The sequence below is a fragment of the Rhinatrema bivittatum genome, chromosome 4 (genome assembly GCF_901001135.1).
Source record: "Rhinatrema bivittatum chromosome 4, aRhiBiv1.1, whole genome shotgun sequence".
NCBI classification, from domain to species: Eukaryota; Metazoa; Chordata; class Amphibia; order Gymnophiona; family Rhinatrematidae; genus Rhinatrema; species Rhinatrema bivittatum.
In genome coordinates this window covers 185,023,883-185,045,690 of record NC_042618.1, presented here as the reverse complement: position 1 = coordinate 185,045,690, position 21,808 = coordinate 185,023,883, and the positions used below count along the sequence as shown (strand labels likewise).

The 21,808-nt window shown below is 44.2% G+C and overlaps 1 protein-coding gene across 1 annotated transcript in view; it reads left to right on the top strand.

The window, feature by feature from the left end:
• Window positions 1-21,808, top strand: part of HELZ (helicase with zinc finger) — a 639,316-nt gene that overhangs the window by 178,468 nt on the left and 439,040 nt on the right. Inside the window, 1 exon segment of the mRNA XM_029599344.1 lies at window positions 3,993-4,290. Within this exon segment, the coding sequence (XP_029455204.1) occupies window positions 3,993-4,290 (298 nt within the window).

Here is a 21,808-nt window from a genome sequence, read left to right as displayed (position 1 = left end):
ACCTTAATGTAGTCTTAACAAGGCTCATGCTTTTTCTTTTTGAACCCATGGATTCCTGTGATGTTAAATTTCTCACTTGGAAGACTATCTTCTTAATAGCCATCACATCTGCTAGAAGGGTTAGCGAGTTACAAGCACTTGTCACATACTCACCCTACACAAAATTCTTACATGACCGAGTGGTACTCCTTACACACCCAAGATTTCTCCCCAAGGCAGTTACGGAATTCCACTTGAATCAATCCATCATCTTTCAACTTTCTTCCCAAAACCGCACTCTCACCAAGGAGAGAGGGCTTTATACACCTTGGACTATAAACGTGCGCTTGCGTACTACTTAGATCGCACTACAGCCCATAGGAAATCCACCCAGCTCTTTGTTTCTTTTGATCAAAACAAACCTGGAAAAGCGGTAGGCAAGCAAACTCTATCTAATTGGCTTGCAGATTGTATTCAATTTTGTTATGAAAAAGCAGGCCTTCCTCTCCAGGGGCGAGTAAAGGCTCACTCAGTAAGAGCAATGTCAACCTCAGTAGCACACTATCGTTCATTGTCAATAGCTGACATATGTAAAGCCGCAACATGGAGTTCTCTTCACACCTTTGCGGCTCACTACTGTCTCGACAAGGAAGGACGACAAGATTCAGCCTATGGACAATCTGTCTTAAAGAACTTGTTTCCAGCATAATCCAACTCCTTCCACATCCAAACTTTCATGATTTCAGGCTGCCTCATTCTTCCTAACAGTACACCAGTTGTTATGCCTGTTGCACAAGTTGTACGCTGTTGGTCCAATACAAAGATGACTCAACCTGTAGCTTGCAAATCACCCATATGTGAGGACTAGCATCCTGCTTGTCCTGGGATAAAGCAAAATTGCTTACCTTGTAATAGGTGTTATCCCAGGACAGCAGGATGTAGTCCTCACGAAACCCGCCCACCACCCCGCGGAGTTGGGTCCGATACGTTTTATTATTTTATTTTTGGCTAACGCTCATTGCTACAAACGAGACTGAAGGGAGACCCCTGTGGCTCGAGGGATCATGGCGTGCTGGGCATGCTCAGGATGCCAGTCAAATGTTTCTAGAAACTTTGACATAAAGTTTTCCGAAATAGGGCTCCGTCCGTGACGTCACCCGTATGTGAAGACTACATCCTGCTGTCCTGGGATAACACCTATTACAAGGTAAGCAATTTTGCTTTCTAGGGCCTGAGCACAGCACTTATGTATTACAGCCAGTCCTGATTTGAGGGAATCCAAACATAATCTGCCGCACCATGGTACTTCAGCCTGAGTTACAGGGCCAGCTCAGGCACTTTGTTTATGTATAGATTCTGCTGTGGATTATAGAAGCGGATTGCTATAGTGAAAATGTATAGCTTATGCAACCATGACACATCCAGGCCCTGCATACCTTACATTAAACACTCAGTAAACACATAGAGACAATTATTCAAATGGAAATTAAATAAGACCACAGCTTTCTTAATAATAAAACCCTGAAAATGGAGTTTAATTTGTGTACTTGAGATCTTGCATAATGTAGATGATGCTAAGACAAGGGAGAAGAGGATCGTACACCCAGCCCATACAAAGGAAGCAGAGCCAGAGCTCCATACAAGTAGAGCTGTCAACTGTCTGGACTTGTAATATAGACCAGCTGAGCATGACCGGCCTGTTGCCAAACCAAGACCTGTCTCCTAAGTGAGATGACTCCAGCCATTCTAGTGGGCCTTGTATATAAAAGTGTCCAATTATAGATGACTCTTCTCCCACTCTCCCCAACCTAAGGTTTGGGTACTTCTGCCTGACTGTACCATTTATATAACTAAATCAACAATATTAAATGGATTACAAAATGGCTTAATAACCATACTGAAATAATGATCAGACCTCATGGTCTAATACAAATACAACTAACTGTTCCTGCCCTGCATAGACTATATATATTTGGGTGAGTGTTCGGTGCAAGTGAGTGCCTGTCCCCCAGGAGGAAGGAGAAAGAAGCCGGGCCAGCCACTGTCCATGCCTCTTATCTTCCCCCAGCTTACCAACCTTGCTCTCCTCCCCCCACAACCAGCTGGCAGTAGGGTTGCTGTACCACAATGTGGGGGGGGGGGGAACCCCAAGGTAGATCCTGAGCCCGAAGAAGAAACATGCAGGCTGTGCAGGTGGCAGAGGTCATCTGTGACGGCTGGAAGTGAAGGCCTGCAAAACTGCGCAGGCAGATCTCTCCCCCCCCCCCCCCCCCCCCCCCCCCCCCCCCCCCCCCGAGACAGATAAGCAGTGGGCTGCACAGCACGGGCATCTGGTTACATGCAGCACCCATGCTCTTTGGATGGCACCAGTCTTATAGATTGTGCAGTGGAAGTTTATTAATGATCATCTAGTATAGTGCAGCTAAGAAATTCATTATTGAATATTGGTTTTAATTTTATTTTACTTGAGATGGCAGAATTTCTATATGCATTTGATACCTTTGTTTAGTTTGTACTCTGGTCATTGACTTCTATAATCTGTGAACTGGTTTACTAATCCTTTCTGATCATGTATTTCTTCTTTTTTTGTTTCGGAGGTATGCATCTTATTTTGCTTATGTTTCTGTTTATATTGGATAAGGTAAAGGAGCATCCTTTATTATTTTTCTTGAAAACAGATTAAAAAATAATTAAACATTTGAAGGGCTGTTTAAGATAGATGTTTTTATATGTTACTTAAACTCTTCCTTATTGATTTTTATTTGGATGTTGTTAAAATGTGTGTGGTATTGATTGTACATTAGTTTGAAGGCCACAGGCCAACCTCTGAGTGAACTCCTGTTTACTGTCTTGCACTGTGAAATGTTTATGAACAGGCAAGAGTCTGTTTATTTAGTTATTCCACTATGATGAGAAAACTAGCAATTAACTTATACTAAAGCCTGAGAGAGAAAGTGAAGGCCACACAGCTGTGTCTGAAATCTGATAAGAACTCAGAGAGAAGGAATGCCACTACTTTCACAAACATTTGTAGTGTATATGGAGAGACAGCAAGAAAGAGAGAGGAGAGAGAGAGAGAGGAGTTTTATAAGAGAGGTGTGCCGACACCATAGATAGTTTTCCCGGTTCATTCCCAGTTTGCCCAGTTAAGGGATAGGACTTCCCACACCACCTAGTTTAATAGTCTTCCTTTGCCCTATTAGCCCTGACCCTTAAAGGTCCACTGACTAGCCTAGAGGTTTTTATTTTATTACTTATACGTCATTCATAGCAGTAGTAAAGTTGCGCAGTAGGGGACCCTGGCACGTGCACATCTCTTGCTCTTCCTCCATCATGCCCATGCCCCACCCCCTTTTAAAAATGTTTGACTTGTGCGCATAGATACACATATATATGGGCAGCTTATAAAATCCTCTCAGCGCGTGCCAGCATGTATCTCCTAGCTTTGGCATGCATAGGGCTTTTAAAATTTGCCTTTAACATTTTGGCATGTGCGATTGATTTTAGCGTGCACTATTTTAAATAATGTGCACCAAATTAGAATGGTATGCACTAAAATCAACAGTGCTCATTAAAACAAAAAAATACAGCAGTTAGTGTAACTGGATTTAAAAAAGGTTTGGATAAGTTCCTAGAGGATAAATCCATAAACTTCTATGACTGTAATTAATAAGCAGTAGTAGTTTGTGATCTATCTAATGTTTGGTTATTTACCAGGTACTTGTGACTTGGATTGGCCACTGTTGGAAACAGGATACTGGGCTTGATGGACCCTTGGTCTGACCCAGTATGGCATTTCTTATGTTCTTATGTACATTGCTTTGAATGTTTTTTATCAGGAAAGTGGTATACATATTTTTTTAATAAATAGTATATGAACCATGGAACTGGCAATTTTTTCTCTTTTGTATAAATCTTGGAATAGGCTTGTGCAAGCTAATAATTTGTAGGATTTCAAACAAATTATTTTGATCTGTTTTGTGTAAAGAATGTTAACTTTCTTTTCATTCTAGCCTGCAAGAATGCTCTTCAGAGTAGCATTGCTGTACGATGCCCATCGCCCTCATTTCAGTATTGGTACAATATCTGCAGGAGATTGCACTACACAGGTATCTCAGGAGGTCCCAGAAAACTGTCAGGAGTGGATTGGCGGAAAAATGACTCAAAATGGAATAGATCATTGTATATATAAAATCAGTATAGCATTCAAGACTGAAATCTTTGGAACTTTTCGACAGACTGTAGTGTTCGACTTTGGGATGGAACCTGTACTCATGCAGAGAATTATGGTGGATGCTGCTTCAACAGAAGGTAATCCTTACTTTTTTTTAAATTAGTACAAAAGTGTGATATATATATATAATCAGAATAACACTCCTTCAGGAGTGGGGTACAAGCACATATTACTTCAACTCTTATTATATACTAAACAAATTTTCTTATAACAATATTCATACAAAGATATGATTCACATTTCTCAAGCATTAATTATACAAATCATCAAAAACAGTGTTTAATAATGCAATTAAAACATTATCTCTCTCACACCCATACATACTCAATCATACTTACACCACACTCATAAAATTCTCATTAAATTAATACTATCACAAATATTCAAAATGTTTCTTCTAATTATTCTCCCTATTATATCTGTCTCATGACTTAGTGGCAACAAAAACTCCCCTACTATTTACTTTTTTGATTCAAATTATATATGAACCCATATTATCCTCTTACTCAATATTTACTACCTCTGATGTCTTTAATCTCTTTAACGTATCCCCAACACAATTTTAATGCAATCTCATTGGATCCCAATGACAAAAATACCCTTTATAATTGCTCCTGCAATCTCATTGGATCCTGATGACAAAATTTATCTTTTGTAATTGCTCCCGACAGAGCCCTTGTTTCGCCTGGTGGCTTCTTCAGGGGAATCTTGAATATAATTCATATCAAAAAATAACTCTCCTCATTGGGAAGGAACTATTTCACGTTTGTTACTTGTTTCTTATGTGAATAACTTATATGTTGCGCTCGAACTTCGCAGCCACTTTACTGCATTGACACTGCAATGCTTGATGCTGTCATTCTTTCGTATATTCCAAAAGCTTCACTGGCTTTTTCATCACCTTCTTATTAGATATTCTTTCCTGCTTTTTAAATAGAAAGTGAACCTCTCATTCGAAACGCTACCAGCAGATTATTCTGTCTCCGACACACCTTCTTATTTAGCACGATATCCCCGGGCGGTTAACCTCCACACTCAAATCACTTCAACTCATAGCCATTGAACATTATTTCTCCCTCTGAGATGTTCACATCTTCAAAAAACCGGTTAAAGACATCAGAGGTATTAAATATTGAGTAAGAGGATAATATGAGTTCATATATAATTTGAATCAAAAAAGTAAATAGTGGGGGAGTTTTTGTTGCCACTAAGTCATGAGACAGATATAATAGGGAGAATAATTAGAAGAAACATTTTGAATATTTGTGATAGTATTAATTTAATGAGCATTTTATGAGTGTGGTGTAAGTATGATTGAGTATGTATGGGTGTGAGAGAGATAATGTTTTAATTGCATTATTAAACACTGTTTTTGATGATTTGTATAACTAATGCTTGAGAAATGTGAATCATATCTTTGTATTTATTTATTTATTTATTTTACAGACAGCTTTTCTATGCCGATATTAAAATACACATCATATCTGTTTACATTATAACAAAATGATGGAAAGTACAATAAACAGGGGAGGGGGAAACAGGACAACCGATAACTATGATATAGGAAGCAAGGAAGAAGCAAACTTAACAGAATGAAACCAATAAGGAGCGATAAAATAAAATAGAAAAGAGAATTTACAAAAATGCAACAGTATTACATAATTACATGATTCAGCAGGTTACTTTGGAACAATAAGGATAACATCGAAGGGCATAGGGGGGTAGAAGTCTGCGAGAATTAATCTGGGAAAGCCTGGTGGAAAAGCCATGTCTTTAGCATTTTTCGGAATTTGAAAGGGCATGGCTCCAGGTGGAGATTGAGAGGTAGAGTATTCCAGTGAGTGGGACCAGCAAATCGACAAGGCACGATCTCTTGTGGCTGTAAGTCGGGCTTTCTTAAGTGGGGGGACTTGTAATGTGCATTTGCGGTTCATTCTAGTAGGGCGGGAGGATTGTGTAAGTTTCAGTGATTCACTTAGCCATGAGGAGTTATGTTTGTGGATGGCTTTGTGTATGATGGTAATATTGTTCTAAGAAAATAAAATTTTTTAGTATATAATAAGAGTTGTTGAAGTAATATATGCTTGTACCCCATTCCTGAAGGAGTGTTATTCTGCTATTTAGTGTTAAGCACTGATTAGGTAGTAATATTGCCTAAATTTGGGGTGTTATATATATATATATATATATATATATATATATAAATTAAAATGTTTTAAATTATTTTGGGGTTTCAAAGAGAATGCCTTTACAGATTATTCCTGTCTGCTGTTTCAGACAAGTCAATGAATGGCTTCTTAATCATTTCTTTCAGTACAAGATTTTTCAGTGTGTACTTAATAACACAGTAAATGATGATAGATAAAAACCAAAGTGGCCTATTCAGTTCGACCACATGAGATTTGTCCACTTTGGGTAGTTGTGTATAAAAATTCCCTTATGAAATCCAGTGTCAACTCTTTCCCCATCCTCCCCAATATCCTTTACTTGACCTTTCAACTCTTTTCCTACCACTGCCCTCCGTTTCTATTCCAAGAGTGCCCAAAATCTGTTATAGTGATGGGCTCCAGCACTTTCGCTAGTAAACCATTTCTGGCTCTGCATCTTCTTAACTTTATTTCTTACAAAACCAATACTTGAACCAAAACAGAGTCCCCTGCTGTGTCTTATTCCCAAGTGTTGTAATAATCCCTACAGCCACTAAGTTTAGTAAAGTTGTTGTAAAATATCTGGCCTCCCTATGCTTACTGAAGTTTGGGTTCTAACTATGGACTCTCCATGCAGGGCACCTCAACCCTTTTGGTAGCCCAATATTGTTGTATCACTGTTCGATTCTCTGCAGGTTACTGCTAGTTTCACGAAGAGCTTAAATGCAGGAACCTAAATAGTGGGTGGGGAAAATATTAGGAGCCTAAATCTTGGCAAATGAATTACAGGCCTAAATTTAGGAAAATTTCATCTGAAAATAGTAAATTTAGGGTCCTAAATTTAGGAATTCAGGGTTTTGTTTTGTTTTTTTTTACTACCAGACTGTAATCTGTAGACGTTCTGATAGAACCACTTTTCTATGCCTCTGGTCACAAATCCCAGAGATAAAAGGAGCTAGTGCATTATCTTGACATCCCTGTGCTTTTTTAATTTAATTTTTGTTAACTAATTTAATTTTAAATTGTCACTGCATTCATCTGCTCCATTTGTGGTGGTGTGGTCCATGCACTCCACTGCTTGTGTGCTTTATAGGGTAATCATTGTTTTTCTAGAGTTAGAATTGTAATAAATATATTTATATACCAATTTACATACTAATTGCATATTAGCAAGGGACATCTACTATGCGGTAGATTTTTCTACTTAAATCTGTACCTGACGTTGTAACACATTTGAAATCTTAACGAGCCTAGTAAAATATCTGTAAGTTCAACAACATACATAGGCAACAAAACAAATTAATATATAAGACAGGTGAGAATGATTCTGGGATTTTCTGAGAAGGAACAACTAAAACACTAACAGGTTGCATTTACTGTTAGTATTTTAGTCATGGGCAAAGAAAGCTGCTTAAAACATTATTCTTTTAAAATTTAAAAACAAATAGTGTGGGCTGTCTTTTTTGATCACCAAACATTTTACTTTCACTAGAGAATGTTGCAGGTTTATTCACCACTTCTTATGGCCATAAAATGCTGCCAGTCCTGCTGGTGTTATGCTGAAAATGAAAATGTTGTAAAGACCATCGAAATGCTTAAAATATTACATAAAGATGATTCTCCAAGGACAAGTAGGATGGTAGTCCTCATAAATGGGTGACATCATCAGATGGAGCCCGACACGGAAAACTTCCAAGTCGGACCACGGGAAAGCATCAGCTGCATCTGTTCCTGCCCTGAAGCGGTCTCATGTGGAGGAAGCAATTCCCACTGGTCCTTCCGAGGACTCTTGTGGCCTCCACCAGTGCCGGTGGATGGTTCGGTGTCGCCCTGTGACTCAGGGGTCACTCAGATCCTGCTGCCGCCTCCTCCTCAGGCCGTTTTATCCTCAGCAGCTTTTGAGGAGGAGTTAAAGAGGCGCGGGCTGTTGGTGGTTGGCCGGGCCCTGCAGGGTATCGAGTCTCCGGTTCTACTGGGACCATCACTGCCGCAAGAGCCAACTCCAGTGGTGCTTGCGTCTCTCCTGGAGCGGCTGGATATGCTGCTCGATGTATTGCTGACGCAGCCAGCTCAGATGCCCCAAGCTTCTTCGCCGCCACTGGTACCCATTCTGGTGAGCGATTCCTCAGATGAGGAAGGGCCATCAGGGACAATGGTGCCCCGCTTGTACATGATGCCCTGACAACCTCTGGCTCTCCTGGGGCCCTTGGGACCAATATCTTTGGGACCATCGGGGTCCCCGGTGCTCTTGAAGGCGGTGGATCCATCGGCGCCCATGCGGCCCTGAGTCCTTCCAGTGCTATTGGTTCCGCCTTCGATTCCACCCGGGCCCACGCAGCCCCATGGCTTGATGCTTAAAAGCGCAGAGGAGCGCTCTACCCCCCCCCCCCCCCCCAGCACCTCCGGACGTTTGGAGCGAAGAGGAAGCTCCCTATGATCCCTGGGAAGTGGAGGCATCTTTTTCCTTCATAGAGTAATCAGAGGATTTGCCTTCAGAGCCCTCAATTTCTGAGGAGAGGCGGAAGTCCCGTCCCCCCGTCCCCCCAAGAGCTTTTCTTCATGGGGTTTGTTACAGCCATGGTGGAGTCTGTGCCTTTCCAGCTTTTAACGGCGCAGGATTCTCGGCACAAGATGTTGGAGGTTCTGCAATTTCTGGATGCTCTTAAGGAGAGGTGGTGGTAATTCCAGTTCATGACATCTCTAAGGAGCTGGTAACCCAACTTTGAATCGCAAAACGGATGCAGTCTATCTGGTCAAGCCTTCCACCGGGTTTGAACATTGACAACCCCCTCACCAATCGGTGGTGATGGAATCGGCCCTAAAGAAGGTGAAGAGGCTTCACACTCATGCCTCGGGCCCCCTGGGCCACGAGAATAGAGCACTGGATGCTCTTGGATGCCGAGTATTTCAAGGCTGTATGTTAGTGGCCAGGATCACTTGCTGTCAACTCTATATGGGTCCGTACTCCAGGAACCTCTGGAAACAAGCCCATGAGTTGGAGGAACGCCTCCAGGAACAATTTCAGGAGGAATTTTAGAAGGTTGTGCAGCAAGGCCTGGAATGTGATAAACACGAGGTCTGCTCTGCGTACGACATGTTCGAGATGGCTATGAGAATTGCCACAGCGGGAATTGGGGCTTTGTACATGGAGATGCTAGTTATTACAGATAGAGGGCATATAGCATCTCCCAGGAACACTTGTCTTTGACTCTTCTTTAAAAAGCCAAATAAACTAAATTTTAAACCTCTTGCTGAGTCGAAGTGTTCTTGTTGCCCTGGCCCTGAGTACAGAAATTATGTACATTTTGCCATATGGCTTGGCTGCACGCCTCCGATCTGCGCCCCGAAGTCCAGGACTGTCTGGCAGATCTGTCTTGTATGGGTGAGAACCTGTTCGGGGACAGGATCAAAGAGGCGATGGCACAACTGAAGGACTATCATGAAACCTTCAACAGTTGTTGGCCAGTACTTAAGACACCCAGCCATCCAGCAAAAAGGTTTCTAGACAGTATCCGAGGTGGCCTTTTTACCAGCCACGCAAGTACTACTCACTGGCCTCTAGATCGAGACCTCTGCCTCCATCAAGACCAAGGGCTCAGCAACCTTGTGTGCCCCATTTGATTCCGGCCCCAGCACAAAACGCCATCGTGGGATTTTGACTGGTGGCCAGGGAGTGTGAGCCAACTTCCCCTGCCATGTGGTGTCAACCCTCCACTGGGGGGCTGTCTGCAGTTATTCGCAAATCGATGGAAGTCGATTACATTGGACCTCTGGGTCCTGTTCATCGTATGGCCGGGGTACAAATTGTATTTCCAACGAGTTCCACCCCGCTTTCCTTTGTGTCCATGGTGGGAAGAAGTTCGGAACCAACATGTGCTTCGTGTAGAGCTCTCCACCTTCTTAATGGCTCGAGCAGTCGAACCAGTTCCGCCAAGCCAGCAAGGGGACGGGTTCTACTCCAGGTATTTCCTGATTCCCAAGAAATCTGGTGGCCTTTGCCCCATTCTAGATCTCAAGGTGTTGAACTGATTTCTGGTCAGAGGAAAATTAAAAAATGGTCTTGTTAGGCACTTTGATTCTCCTCCTTAAAGAAGGGGACTAGCTCTACTCCCTCGATCTCAAAGACGCACACGCTCATATCCCCATTTCTCCAGCGGATTGGAGATACCTATAATTCCTGGTAGAAGGGGAACACTACTAGTACCGCTTACTGCCCTTCTACCTAGCTTCAGCACCCCGGGTTTTTACAAAATGCCTGGCAGTATTGGGGGCCTATCATTGGATGTATGAGGGGTTTATGTCTTCCCTTACCTCGATGATTGGCTTATCAAAAGCAACTCCAGGCAGGGGGCTCCCTAAAACCCCTGGGAAGGGGAGGTATCATATCCTCCTCCGAGAAATTGGAAGGTTTGCCTTTCTAACCCTCTCCACTGGAGGAACGACTATGATCTCCCCGCGAGGATCTCTTCTTTGCGGGATTTGTTAAGGCAATGGCTGAATCAATGCCTTTCCAACAGATCAAGACTCCAGGCATAAAATGCTTGAGATCCTGCAATTCATAGATGCCTCGAAAGAGGTGGTGGCGGTACCAGTCCATGATATTTTCAAGGAGCTGGTACCAGTCCATGACATTTTCAAGGAGCTGGTGACGCGCCTGTGGGAGCATCCCATCTTGGTGCTGCCGGTTAACAGGAAGACGTCCACTGGGTTCGACCACTGTCAACTCCCCCCACCAGTGGGTGGTGGTAGAGTCAGCCCTGAAAAAGGCTAAAAGGATACGTACCCTTGCCTCCGCTCCTCCAGGGCGCGAGCATAAAGCTCTTGATCCATTGGGGCACCAAGTGTTTCAGGGCACCATGCTTACTGCCCTCATAGCTTGCTACAGCTTTACATGGGACAATATTCCTGGAACCTGTGGAATCAGGCCCTGAAATTTAGTGAGCATCTGCCTCAACAGTTCCTGGAGGACTTCCAATCTGTTGTCCAACAGGGCCTGGAGTGCGATAAGCACAAGGTTCGCTCGGTTTATGACATCTTCGAGGCAGCTATGAGGACTGCCATAGCGGGCATAGGAGCCCGACAGACGGCATGGCTACGGGCCTCCGACTTGAGCCCTGAGATCCAAGACTGTCTGGCGGACTTGCCATGTACGAGAGAGAACCTGTTTGGAGACAGAATTAAGGAGGCTGTGGCTGAGCCGAAAGACTACTAGGAGACCCTTCAGCAGTGGTCGGCTAGTACTTCTGACACCCAGCCTACCAGAAAACCCCCACGGCAATATCCTAAACGGCCTTTCTATCGGACTTGTAAATATTACCCACCCGCACCGAGGTCCAGGGCTCAAAGGCTTGTCCCCAAGTCAAGACAGAGACAGCCTAGGCCACCTCGGGCACTTAGAGTTCCACCTCGGAGCCCCGCCACAGGGTTTTTACTGGCGGCTAGGGAGCATGAGCCAGCCTTCTCCATGGGACCCCGCCCCCCTGTTGGGGGTCAACTCCAGCTATTCGCAGATCAGTGGATCTCGATCACATCGGACCTCTGGGAACTTTCCATCATCCTTCAGGGGTACAGGCTGCATTTCCAGCGACTTCCACCCCACTTCCCTCCATGTCCCAGGTGGGGAGTGGCAGGGGACTTATGGATACTTCGAGTGGAACTCTCCGCCCTTGTTCTTGCTCAGGCGGTCAAAACTATTCTGCCCAGCTAACGGGGTGAAAGATTCTACTCCAGGTATTTCCTAATCCCCAAGCAGACAGGTGGCCTCCAGCCCATTCTGGACCTGAGAGCTCTAAACCATTTCTTGGTAAAAGAAAAGTTCAAAATGGTCTCGCTGGGCACCTTGATTCCCTTTCTCAAGGCCGGGAGACTGGCTCTGCTCTCTCGATCTCAAAGACACGTACGCCCATATCCCCATCTTTCAGGCGGATCGGCAGTACCTGAGATTCCTGGTCGACGGGAATCACTATCGGTACCAAGTTCTGCCTTTTGGCAGGCATCTATGCCTCTGTTCTTCACAAAATGTCTGGCAGTTGTCGGTGCCCATCTTTGACGGCGGTGAATTCATGTTTTCCCCTCACTCGATGATTGGCTCATTAAGGGCAACTCCCGACAAGGGGCTCAGAGTGCCATCGCCTCATGATAGACACCCCGAAGACTCTGAGATTCTTGATCAACTATTCAAAATCCCATCTCCAGCCGTGTTTGCAACTGGACTTCATTGGGGTACGCCTGGACACTGTCCAAGCGAAGGCTTTCCTACCTCGGGACCCAGGGCAGAGACCCTCGCGGCTCTTGCCCGATTCAGCTCCAGTTTACCCCCATGACTCTGCTCACCAGCTCCTCTGACTGCTGGGCCATATGGCAGCGACGGTTCATGTTACCCCATTTGCTTGGCTACACATATGCAGGGCACAATGGGCATTGCACTCTCAATGGTGTCAAGCTATACAGTACCTGCGTGCTCATGTTCTAGTCATGACACGGTTGCAGCAGTCTCTCCAGTGGTGGACAATCCCCTTGAACCTGGAGCAGGGTTGCCCATTTTGGAGTGCTCAGCCCCAGGCCACATTCACCACCAACGCTTCTCAGATGGGGTGGTGAACACATGTTCTGGGCGTCCACACCCAAGGGTTCTGGACGGTACAGTTGCGGCTCCATATCAACTTCTTGGAGTTGCGAGCGATCCACTGTGTGTTCCAAAAGCAGCTCATGAACAAGTTGGTTCTGGTTCAGACCGACAATCAAGTGGCCATGCAGTACATGAACAAACAGGAGGGGATGGGTTCATTCCCCCTCTGTCAGGAGGCGGTCCATGTTTGGTCGTCGACCATCCAAAACAGCATCACCCTCCGAGCGGTGTACCTCCCCAGGGAGGACAACATTCTCGCCGATGCCTTGAGCCGGACATTCCAGCCGCCCGTATGGTCCCTCAGTCAGGAGGTAGAGAACCGCATCTTCTGCTCCTGGGGGACCCCAGACATAGACCTGTCTGCCACATTGGAAAACAGAAAAGTGTGCCGCTTCTGCTCCCTCGGCAGGAGGGGCAGGGGATTGATAGCGGATGCCTTCTCGATCCACTGAGGCACAGGGTTGCTATATGCTTACCCTCTCCTTCTCATATCCAAGACGCTTTAGAAGTTGCAGCAGGATCAGGGCTCCATGTTTCTGATCGCCTCCTGCTGGCCCTGGCAAGTCTGGTTCCTGACTCTTCAGGACCTGACTGGACGGCCCTGGACCTAATCACCCAGGATCAGGACAGGCTTTGCCACTCCAGCCTGCAAGCCTTGCTCTCATGGCTTGTATGTTGATCGGGTGATGGTATGGCCCCTTGGCCTATTGGAAGGGGTAGCTCATGCCATTCTGGAGTCCAGAAAACCTTCCACCAGAAAATCCTATAATCTGAAGTGGAAGCGGTTTTCAACATGGTGCAAGAGTCATGGTTTGGATCCCTTCTCTTGCTCCCCTGTGGCGCTCTTGGACTACCTGTTGTCCTTCTCTGAGTCTGGTCTACAGACCACGTCAGTGAGGGTTCACCTCAGTTCCATCGGGGCATACCATAGGGGTTCGGATGGTTCTGCAATTTCCTTCAATCCGATAGTGGGCCGATTCATGAGGGTCTTACTACAACTAAAGCCCTTCACTCGCCCCCTCCCCCAGCAGTTCCTGGATCTCAATGTAGTTCTCTTGCAACTCATGAAACCTCCATTTGAACCATTGCATTCTTGTGATATAAAGTACCTCTCCTGGAAGGTGATCTCTTGGTTGCGGTCACATCAGCTTGCAGGGTAGGTGAACTGCAAGCTCTGGTGTTGTACCTGCCTTATACGAAGTTTTGTCAAGACAAGGTGGTCCTATGGACATACCCGAAGTTCCTTCCCAAAGTGGTTTTGGAGTTCCATCTCAACCAGTCCATTGTATTGCCTTCTTTTTTCCCGAGACCTCATGCTCACCAAGGTGAATGTTCTCTACATACATTGGATTGCAAGAGGGCGCTTGCCTTTTACTTGGAACGGGACAGCGCCTCACCACATCTCCTCTCAGCTTTTTGTTTCTTTTGACAGAAACAGATTAGGAGTTGCCATCTCCAAGCAGATTCTATCCCACTGGCTACTGGATAGCATCGCTTTCTCTTACGCACAGGTGGGTTGCAGCTTGATGGCCACATCAAAGCTCACTCTGTCTGGGCCATATCGATCTCAGTGGCTCACTTGCGTGCAGTTCCCATCCACGAGATTTGCAGAGTGGCGATCTGGAGTTCCCTCCACATATTCACCTCGCATTATTGCCTGGACAAGGATGGCCGACAGGACAGTCATTTCGGACAGTCCGTCCTCCATAATCTCTTCCAACCATGAAAACCCAACTCTCCCTCCGTGGGCCCTATCTTTGGGCGCAGGCCTGCTCCTGTGGTTGTTGCAGCCCTAGTTGTCGTGCAACATGGCACCGGTTCTCTGCTGCACATGTTCGGAGAGGCTTGGAGCTACTTAACCATGTATGAGGACTACCATCCTGCTTGTCCTTGGAGAAAGCAGAGTTGCTTACCTGTAACAGGTGTTCTCCTAGGACGGCAGGGTGTTAGTCCTCACGAAACCCGGCCTGCCACCCCGCAGAGTTGTTTTTTCTCACGTTTTGTTATTTCATTTTTTTGCAAATTCTATATTATAAGACTGAAGAGGGACTCTACGTGGACACGTGGTTAACAGCATGCCTGCTGCTTATGATCGGAAAAATACTATCTCAAAAGTCACTTTTCATTTGTGTCTCATAAGATGCTCAAATTCTTTTCCTTTTCTTCCACGTACTTGAAAGTGTGCTACCGCACAAAGGGAAGCAGATCATAAGCAGCAGACACTGACATCTCTATGCAATTGTGAATGTTAAATACATTAGTAAAATCTGGACAACTGAGCCCCTGATGCAGCCGAAAAGGCGAATCTCAGCCAGAGTCGGGCATTCTCATTTCTAATCTGGATTAATTAGAATAAAATATTTTACTTTCCATGTCAACGGTCTTGTTTTGTTTGTTTTTACCCATATGTGAGGACTGACATCCTGCTGTCTTTGGCGAACACCTGTTACAGGTAAGCAACTCTGCTATCTTAGGAGTTACCACCCAGGAAAAACATTTAGGTGTCATAGTGGATAATACATTGAAATCATTGACTCAGTGTGCTGTGGCGATCATAAAGGCAAACAGAATGTTAGGAATTATTAAGAAAGGAATGGCAGCCATCAACTCCCTGATCACCAACCTCCAACTGGCACTCAATACCAGCAAAACCGAACTCATCTCCTCCAACTCTCCTCCCTCCCCCCCCCCCCCCCCGCTATCTAATGACCCCAAGCTCTCCATCACCACTGCCCAATCATCTGGTAGGGATCTTGGTGTCATCCTCGATCAACAATTAAACATGAAGAAATACGTTAACTCCATATTTAAAGATGGCTTTTTCAAACTTAATGTCTTAAAAAAACTGAAACCTCTACTATACACCCAAGATTTCCGCACAGTGATCCAAGCCACCATCCTCACCAAATTAGACTACTGTAACGCCCTTTTCCTTGGGCTCCCCTACTCCACGATAAAACCTTTACAGATGCTGCAAAATGCAACAGCTCGAATCCTCTCTAATACCCGCAAGAGTGACCATATCACCCCCATCCTCAAAGAGCTACACTGGCTCCTGATCCTCTCCCGCATCCATTACAAAACTCTGACCATTGTACATAAATCCCTCCATGTCTACAATTCTAACTGGCTCGACCTGCCTTTTAACCCCCACCAGACCTCAAGATCCATCAGAACAGCCAATAAAGGCACCCTAATCGTACCCCCACTTAAAACAGCCTGCCTCTCATCCACACGTGACCGCGCCTTCTCAATTGCTGGCCGGTCCCTCTGGAATGCTCTTCCCCTTACCCTGCACCTCGAACCATGCTCCATCAAATTTAAAAAGACGTTAAAAACCTGGTTATTTAAACGTTCCTACCCAGAATAGTATCTCCACTCCCTGCTCTGCCAGGTACGGCTATATTCTGATACTGCCTTCCTTGCGTTCCTTATGTTAAGTTTCCCTAGAGTTACTTTTTGTTGTATTTAACCTCTCCTTCAATGCTGCTCTCAAGTTACCACCTCTCCCAGTTCTTCCTCCCTGTTAACATGTAATTTCAGTTCTTTTGTTCAATTGTGAACCAGTATGATGTCCCTACTAATCCCGGTATATAAAAGCTGTTAAATAAATAAAATAAATAAAATAAAATGACAGATGTCATAATGCCTCTGTATCGCTCCATGGTGAGACTGCATTTTGAATATTGTGTGCAATTCTGATCGCCACATCTCAAAAAAGATATAGTTGCACTGGAGAAAGTGCAGAAAAGGGCGACCAAAATGATAAATGGCATGCCCTGTGAGGAAAGACTATGGAAGGTTAGGGCTGTTCAGTTTGGAGAAGAGATGGCTGAGGGGGGATATGATAGAGGTCCACAAAATCATGAAAGGACTTGAACAAGTTAATGTAAGCTGGTTATTTACTCTCAGATAATAGAAGGACTAAAGGGCACTCCTTGAAGTTAGCAAGTAACTCATTTAAAACAAATTGAAGAAAATTATTTTTCAGTCATAGTTAAGCTCTGGAATTAATTGCCTGAGGATGTGGTTATAGCAGTTAGTGTAACTGGGTTTAAAAAAGGTTTGGATGTTCCTAGAGGAAAAACTCATAAACTGCTATTAATTAATAAGCAATATTAGCTTGAGATTTATTTAATGTTTGGGTACTTGCCAGGTACTTGTGACTTGGATTGGCCACTGTTGGAAACAGGATACTGGGTTTGATGGACCCTTGGTCTGACCCAGCGTGGCATCTCTTATGTTCTTTTGTTCTTATAAGGAGGCTGTTTAGTGTCCTCTGTTTGCCATGTCCTTCTCTGTTTGGCTGAGAAGATGCACCATAGTGCAGATTTTACTATCATCCTCTGAAGGTAGAATGAACACCAAGAAACCATGGAAGGGTGATGTAGCTGTGGAAGGGCACCACTAATGTATTAATTTCAAGGAGCTTTAGACTAAGTAGTCTAATTTAATTTGGAAGTTTGAGAACTGCTGAGGTGGATCTGACTAATTTTCATAATTTAATTTCCCTCTGGTTGTTATGGTTCTGTCCATTAAAGCTGACCTTGGCAGTACAGTTAATAAGATGCAAGTATATTCTAATTTATGCATTCTTATTTATTAGAAATACATTCTGCCTCTAGGTCTTCATAGCTTTGATGTCTAGAATAATTTTGTGAAGGTAATCAGAAACTTTTGTTCAGTAATCATAGTGTCAATCATGCCATGGAGTTTTTAAGCACTACCGTCAAAACTACTGGTCTTTCAGAGCGGTGTACACCTTGTCTCTAGATCAAGGATCCCCACACTTTTCAACAGAAGGATCACATAGGACATTGCAAATCATTGTAAGGGCTAGGAGGCAGGTCCTCTTTTTAGATTTTGCTGAGCTAGGAGGGAGGAGGGGAGGAAGGGAATGAGCTCTTTGCGAGTTGTTTGCTGTAAAGGGTTGATGGGGGAGACAATGACAGGCCCTTTCAGTGATTTGAAATGTAGGAAAGGTGGGGAGGTTAGGTTGCAGGGTTCCCAGAGGTTTAGGAGTATGGCAGAGTGCTAGTAACTTTTCTAGATTTCTCAAAAGTTGGCAGTCTTGTCACATACCCAGCATCCTTGCCCCCTGCTTCTCCTTTTCCCCAGTATATGCCCGCCTAGAGAACTAGAGGGCAGAGAGGGAGGTGAATAGATGGCAGGATGGGTGTGTGTGTGTGGTGTGCTTTCTCTTGCTCCCTCTCTGCTTCCTTCCCTTTTCTCAGCCCTTCCTCCCACCCCTTCTCTGTTCCCCATTGTATTTTTTTTTTGCATTTGATGTATATTCTGCCTTTCAGACACTCCCCTCTTCCTATTCTCCTCTCACAATATGCCAGATTCATGGTTTGAGCAAAACAGCCCCCTCTGGGTATCCTAATCCAGGGAGATAGACCCAAACTTAGTATCTTGGTTTTAATAAGGATTTCTGCTCTGTACCCCTCCGTAGCAGCTTCCTTAGGGGGGGTGATGTCTAGAATACCCTCCCCCACAGTTCTAAAGAGATTGCAGCATGGTTGGGAACTCCAGGAACCACCATCCTTACCTGGCTTTTCTTGGCAGCCCCACAGAGAACCTAAGGCTTGGTACTGCCACTTCTTTCCTCCCTATGACCTTTATTGCCCTTCCCAGTGGCTGAAAACTTGTGGCTGTGCTACAGCCTCAATACCTGTCTTTGGCCCAAGAGGCTCCAACTGATCAACAAACAGCATCACCAGCAATGCAAAGCACATCCAGTCAGTGGTGGTTTTGCACTGGCATGCCCTACCTGCAGGGCTCTGACATGCTACTACCTGAACTTCCAATTTCAAGTATTTGAGCTGGCGGTAGCGGCGGAATGTGCTCTGTTGCCACCACTGCAGGCCAGATCAAACTCCTCCTGTCATCGCTGTTGCAGGCTGGATCAAGCTCTTTCTGCTGTTGCTGCTGAGGGTCGGATGGAGTTCAGCCAAGGTCTGCATCCAGCCCTTGGGCTTACTTTGGGGCCACTGATCTGGATAAATCAGTGCTAAAAATAGATCAAGAATGCAGGCATCCTAAAAGAAGACATTCATAAGACACATTGTTGGCCTAACTACATTTAACTTTTATATAGAATGCCAGTATCCATACTAAATATATAGGTGACTTTTCTACATGACTGAGCTTTATAAATAGATTAGCACAGAGGGATTGTCACCATTAAAACCCAGAATCGCTGGTGAAGCAATCCATTGTGCTATGGATTAAGCTAAAATGATTCATGGATACAACTGAAAATCAATACAAAAGTAAAGCAGGCAGGTTTTTTGAGGAAAAAAAAATATACTAAAGGGTGTGGTTAAAGAACTATATTTTAAGGCAATGTGCTAACTCATGAATTGGAATGAATCACCATATTTGTGATTGAAAGAGGGAGGGGGTATGTAATTTTTTTCGTCACTACAAATGCACAGTTCTTCTTTTTTCTTGCCTTTCCCTGGATTATCACTTAAACAGGCTGATGCAATATAGTGCGCTCAGGCTAGCGTACCGGGTAACACTTTATTGGACTTGTTTTGGATGCGCTAAAATAACTCTCGATGCACTATGGGTATTAGCGTGTCCAAAACTCACATTCAATCGAGCACATAGCTAACAGTGCTCATCACATGCAAATTCCATGTAGATGAGGCTATAGCTATTACCCCACGATGCCAAAAATTGCTGCACTGCCAAGCCCTTTTAACGTGGGAAATTTAATGCCTGCCATACAGAAAAGGTCACTGAAAAAAAAATTCCTGCTTTCTGCGATTCCTCCTGTTAGTATAGTCATGAAACTAAGTAGGAGGAACCACAAAAAGCAGAATCATACTGCACTCAAAGGCTCAATTAAAAAAAAATAATTCTGCTTTCTGTGGTTCCTCTTAGGGGGAGCCACAGAAAGCAGCATCTCCAATGTCTGGCCCAATTGGAACTCCTACCCAGCAGTAAGTGAAAGAGTGAATAAAGTAATATTAAGTGTCGGGCACGAATTATTCAGTTATGTCCTCCTTCACTTACTGCCGATTGGGCCATTCACTGTCACATGTCAGTGAAAGGACTAAAGGCTGTCCTGAAAGGGATTGGCCCCAAAAAGCACGGCGATCTATGAAAGCCATTAGGAAAAACAAAAGAGATAGATGCCTTTAGTCTTTTTCAATTCCTTTATTGAAGTGGAGACGTAAAAGAATGATATAGCCCGACTCTGGCCGAGTTTCGCCGCGTACTACGGCTGCCTCAGGGGCTTAATTGTACGTTCATGGACTCTTGATTATGGAACAGATATTAATGTCTGTCTGGTTTGTTGTTACAAGTGGAGACTCGTATCCATAAGTGGACTATAAGGAGTATTATTGATTTTCTGCTGCATTATATGACCACTGTGATGGTTTAATCCAGGAGCTATTAGATATATCGTATTCACGAGAATATGATTGACTGTACAAGCGATAAGATCTAATATTGTTGCGGATCAGACAGACATTAATATCTGTTCCATAATCAAGAGTCCATGAACGTACAATTAAGCCCCTGAGGCAGCCGTAGTACACGGCGAAACTCGGCCAGAGTCGGGCTATATCATTCTTTTACGTCTCCACTTCAATAAAGGAATTGAAAAAGACTAAAGGCATCTATCTCTTTTGTTTCTTCTGAAAGGGATCAGCTCTGCTGAGGGTGGGAGGGAACTCTGGCCAGGCAGTTGTGGATGCACAGCCATGTCTCCTGGGTGCTCGATGCAGAGTGCTAGGAATACGCAAAGTACCCATTGCATGCCCTTTTAGCACGGCAGCTCATTTGCCTAGTGTATTGAACGCCCAGGAAAGGTGGATGTGTGTGCATTCCAAAAACGTGTGCCCAGTTTGGACTTGCTTTTTACGTGATGATAGTGCATTGGCCTGAAAGAGAGCAAGATCTGTCACATAATCAGAAGAATATTAGATACCATAGACCACTAGTTGTCTTTCAACCTAATAAACTGTGTAAATGAGATGGGATGGTATGCACTAACACAAGTGGGATCAAGACATCTTAAGCAAAAACAAAATATTAGAGGCATAAACTACTTTTTGTATCTAATATGTCCCCAAAACGTCATGGACTGTCATGGCAAATAGAGCAAGCCCACATGTGTCAAACCATGAATCCAAAATCTAAAACCCAGGCACTCTGAAAGTAGATAAAATGAAGCACATTACAAACAGGAATTTTCCTTCGTTTTATCGACTCTAGCTGTGCCTGACTTTCAGATTTCAAATGCCTATTGGTCATAAATACTATAATATGCATTAGCTCCTGCTTTTGATAATGCAGAATTTGAGTCCAAAAGGATGAAATTCACACTAATTTATTTTTCACTGTTAGTTTTACTAATGAACTGCCCTAATATGTTAATATGTATTAGGGGAATTGCGGTGAAAAATGAAAGAATTCCCTTCTTCTGATGTATAAAATGCTGGGACAAGTATTTGCATTTGCTGGCAGAGAGAGCCAAAACAGGCGTGGAAGATCTCTTAAGGTTACAATGGCAAAGCACATAAATGTCTCCCCTCTCTACCACTGTCATGCTTTGCTTCATACTTCAGTTGCATTCAACCCAGCACTTCCACAGACCCAGCTCCTGCTGACTGGTGCTACTGCTGTTGCCAGAACAACTCCTATGGCTCCCAAGCTTGACTTTCTTCTTTTATCAATGCCAGTCTCAGAACAGCACCATGGCTCTTTGTATCTTAAGTTACCCCTCTTTACACATGCAGCTGTTGCCATGTTTGAGCCAACTACCGGATGTGTTCCCATTGCCACGACCTATCTCAGTTG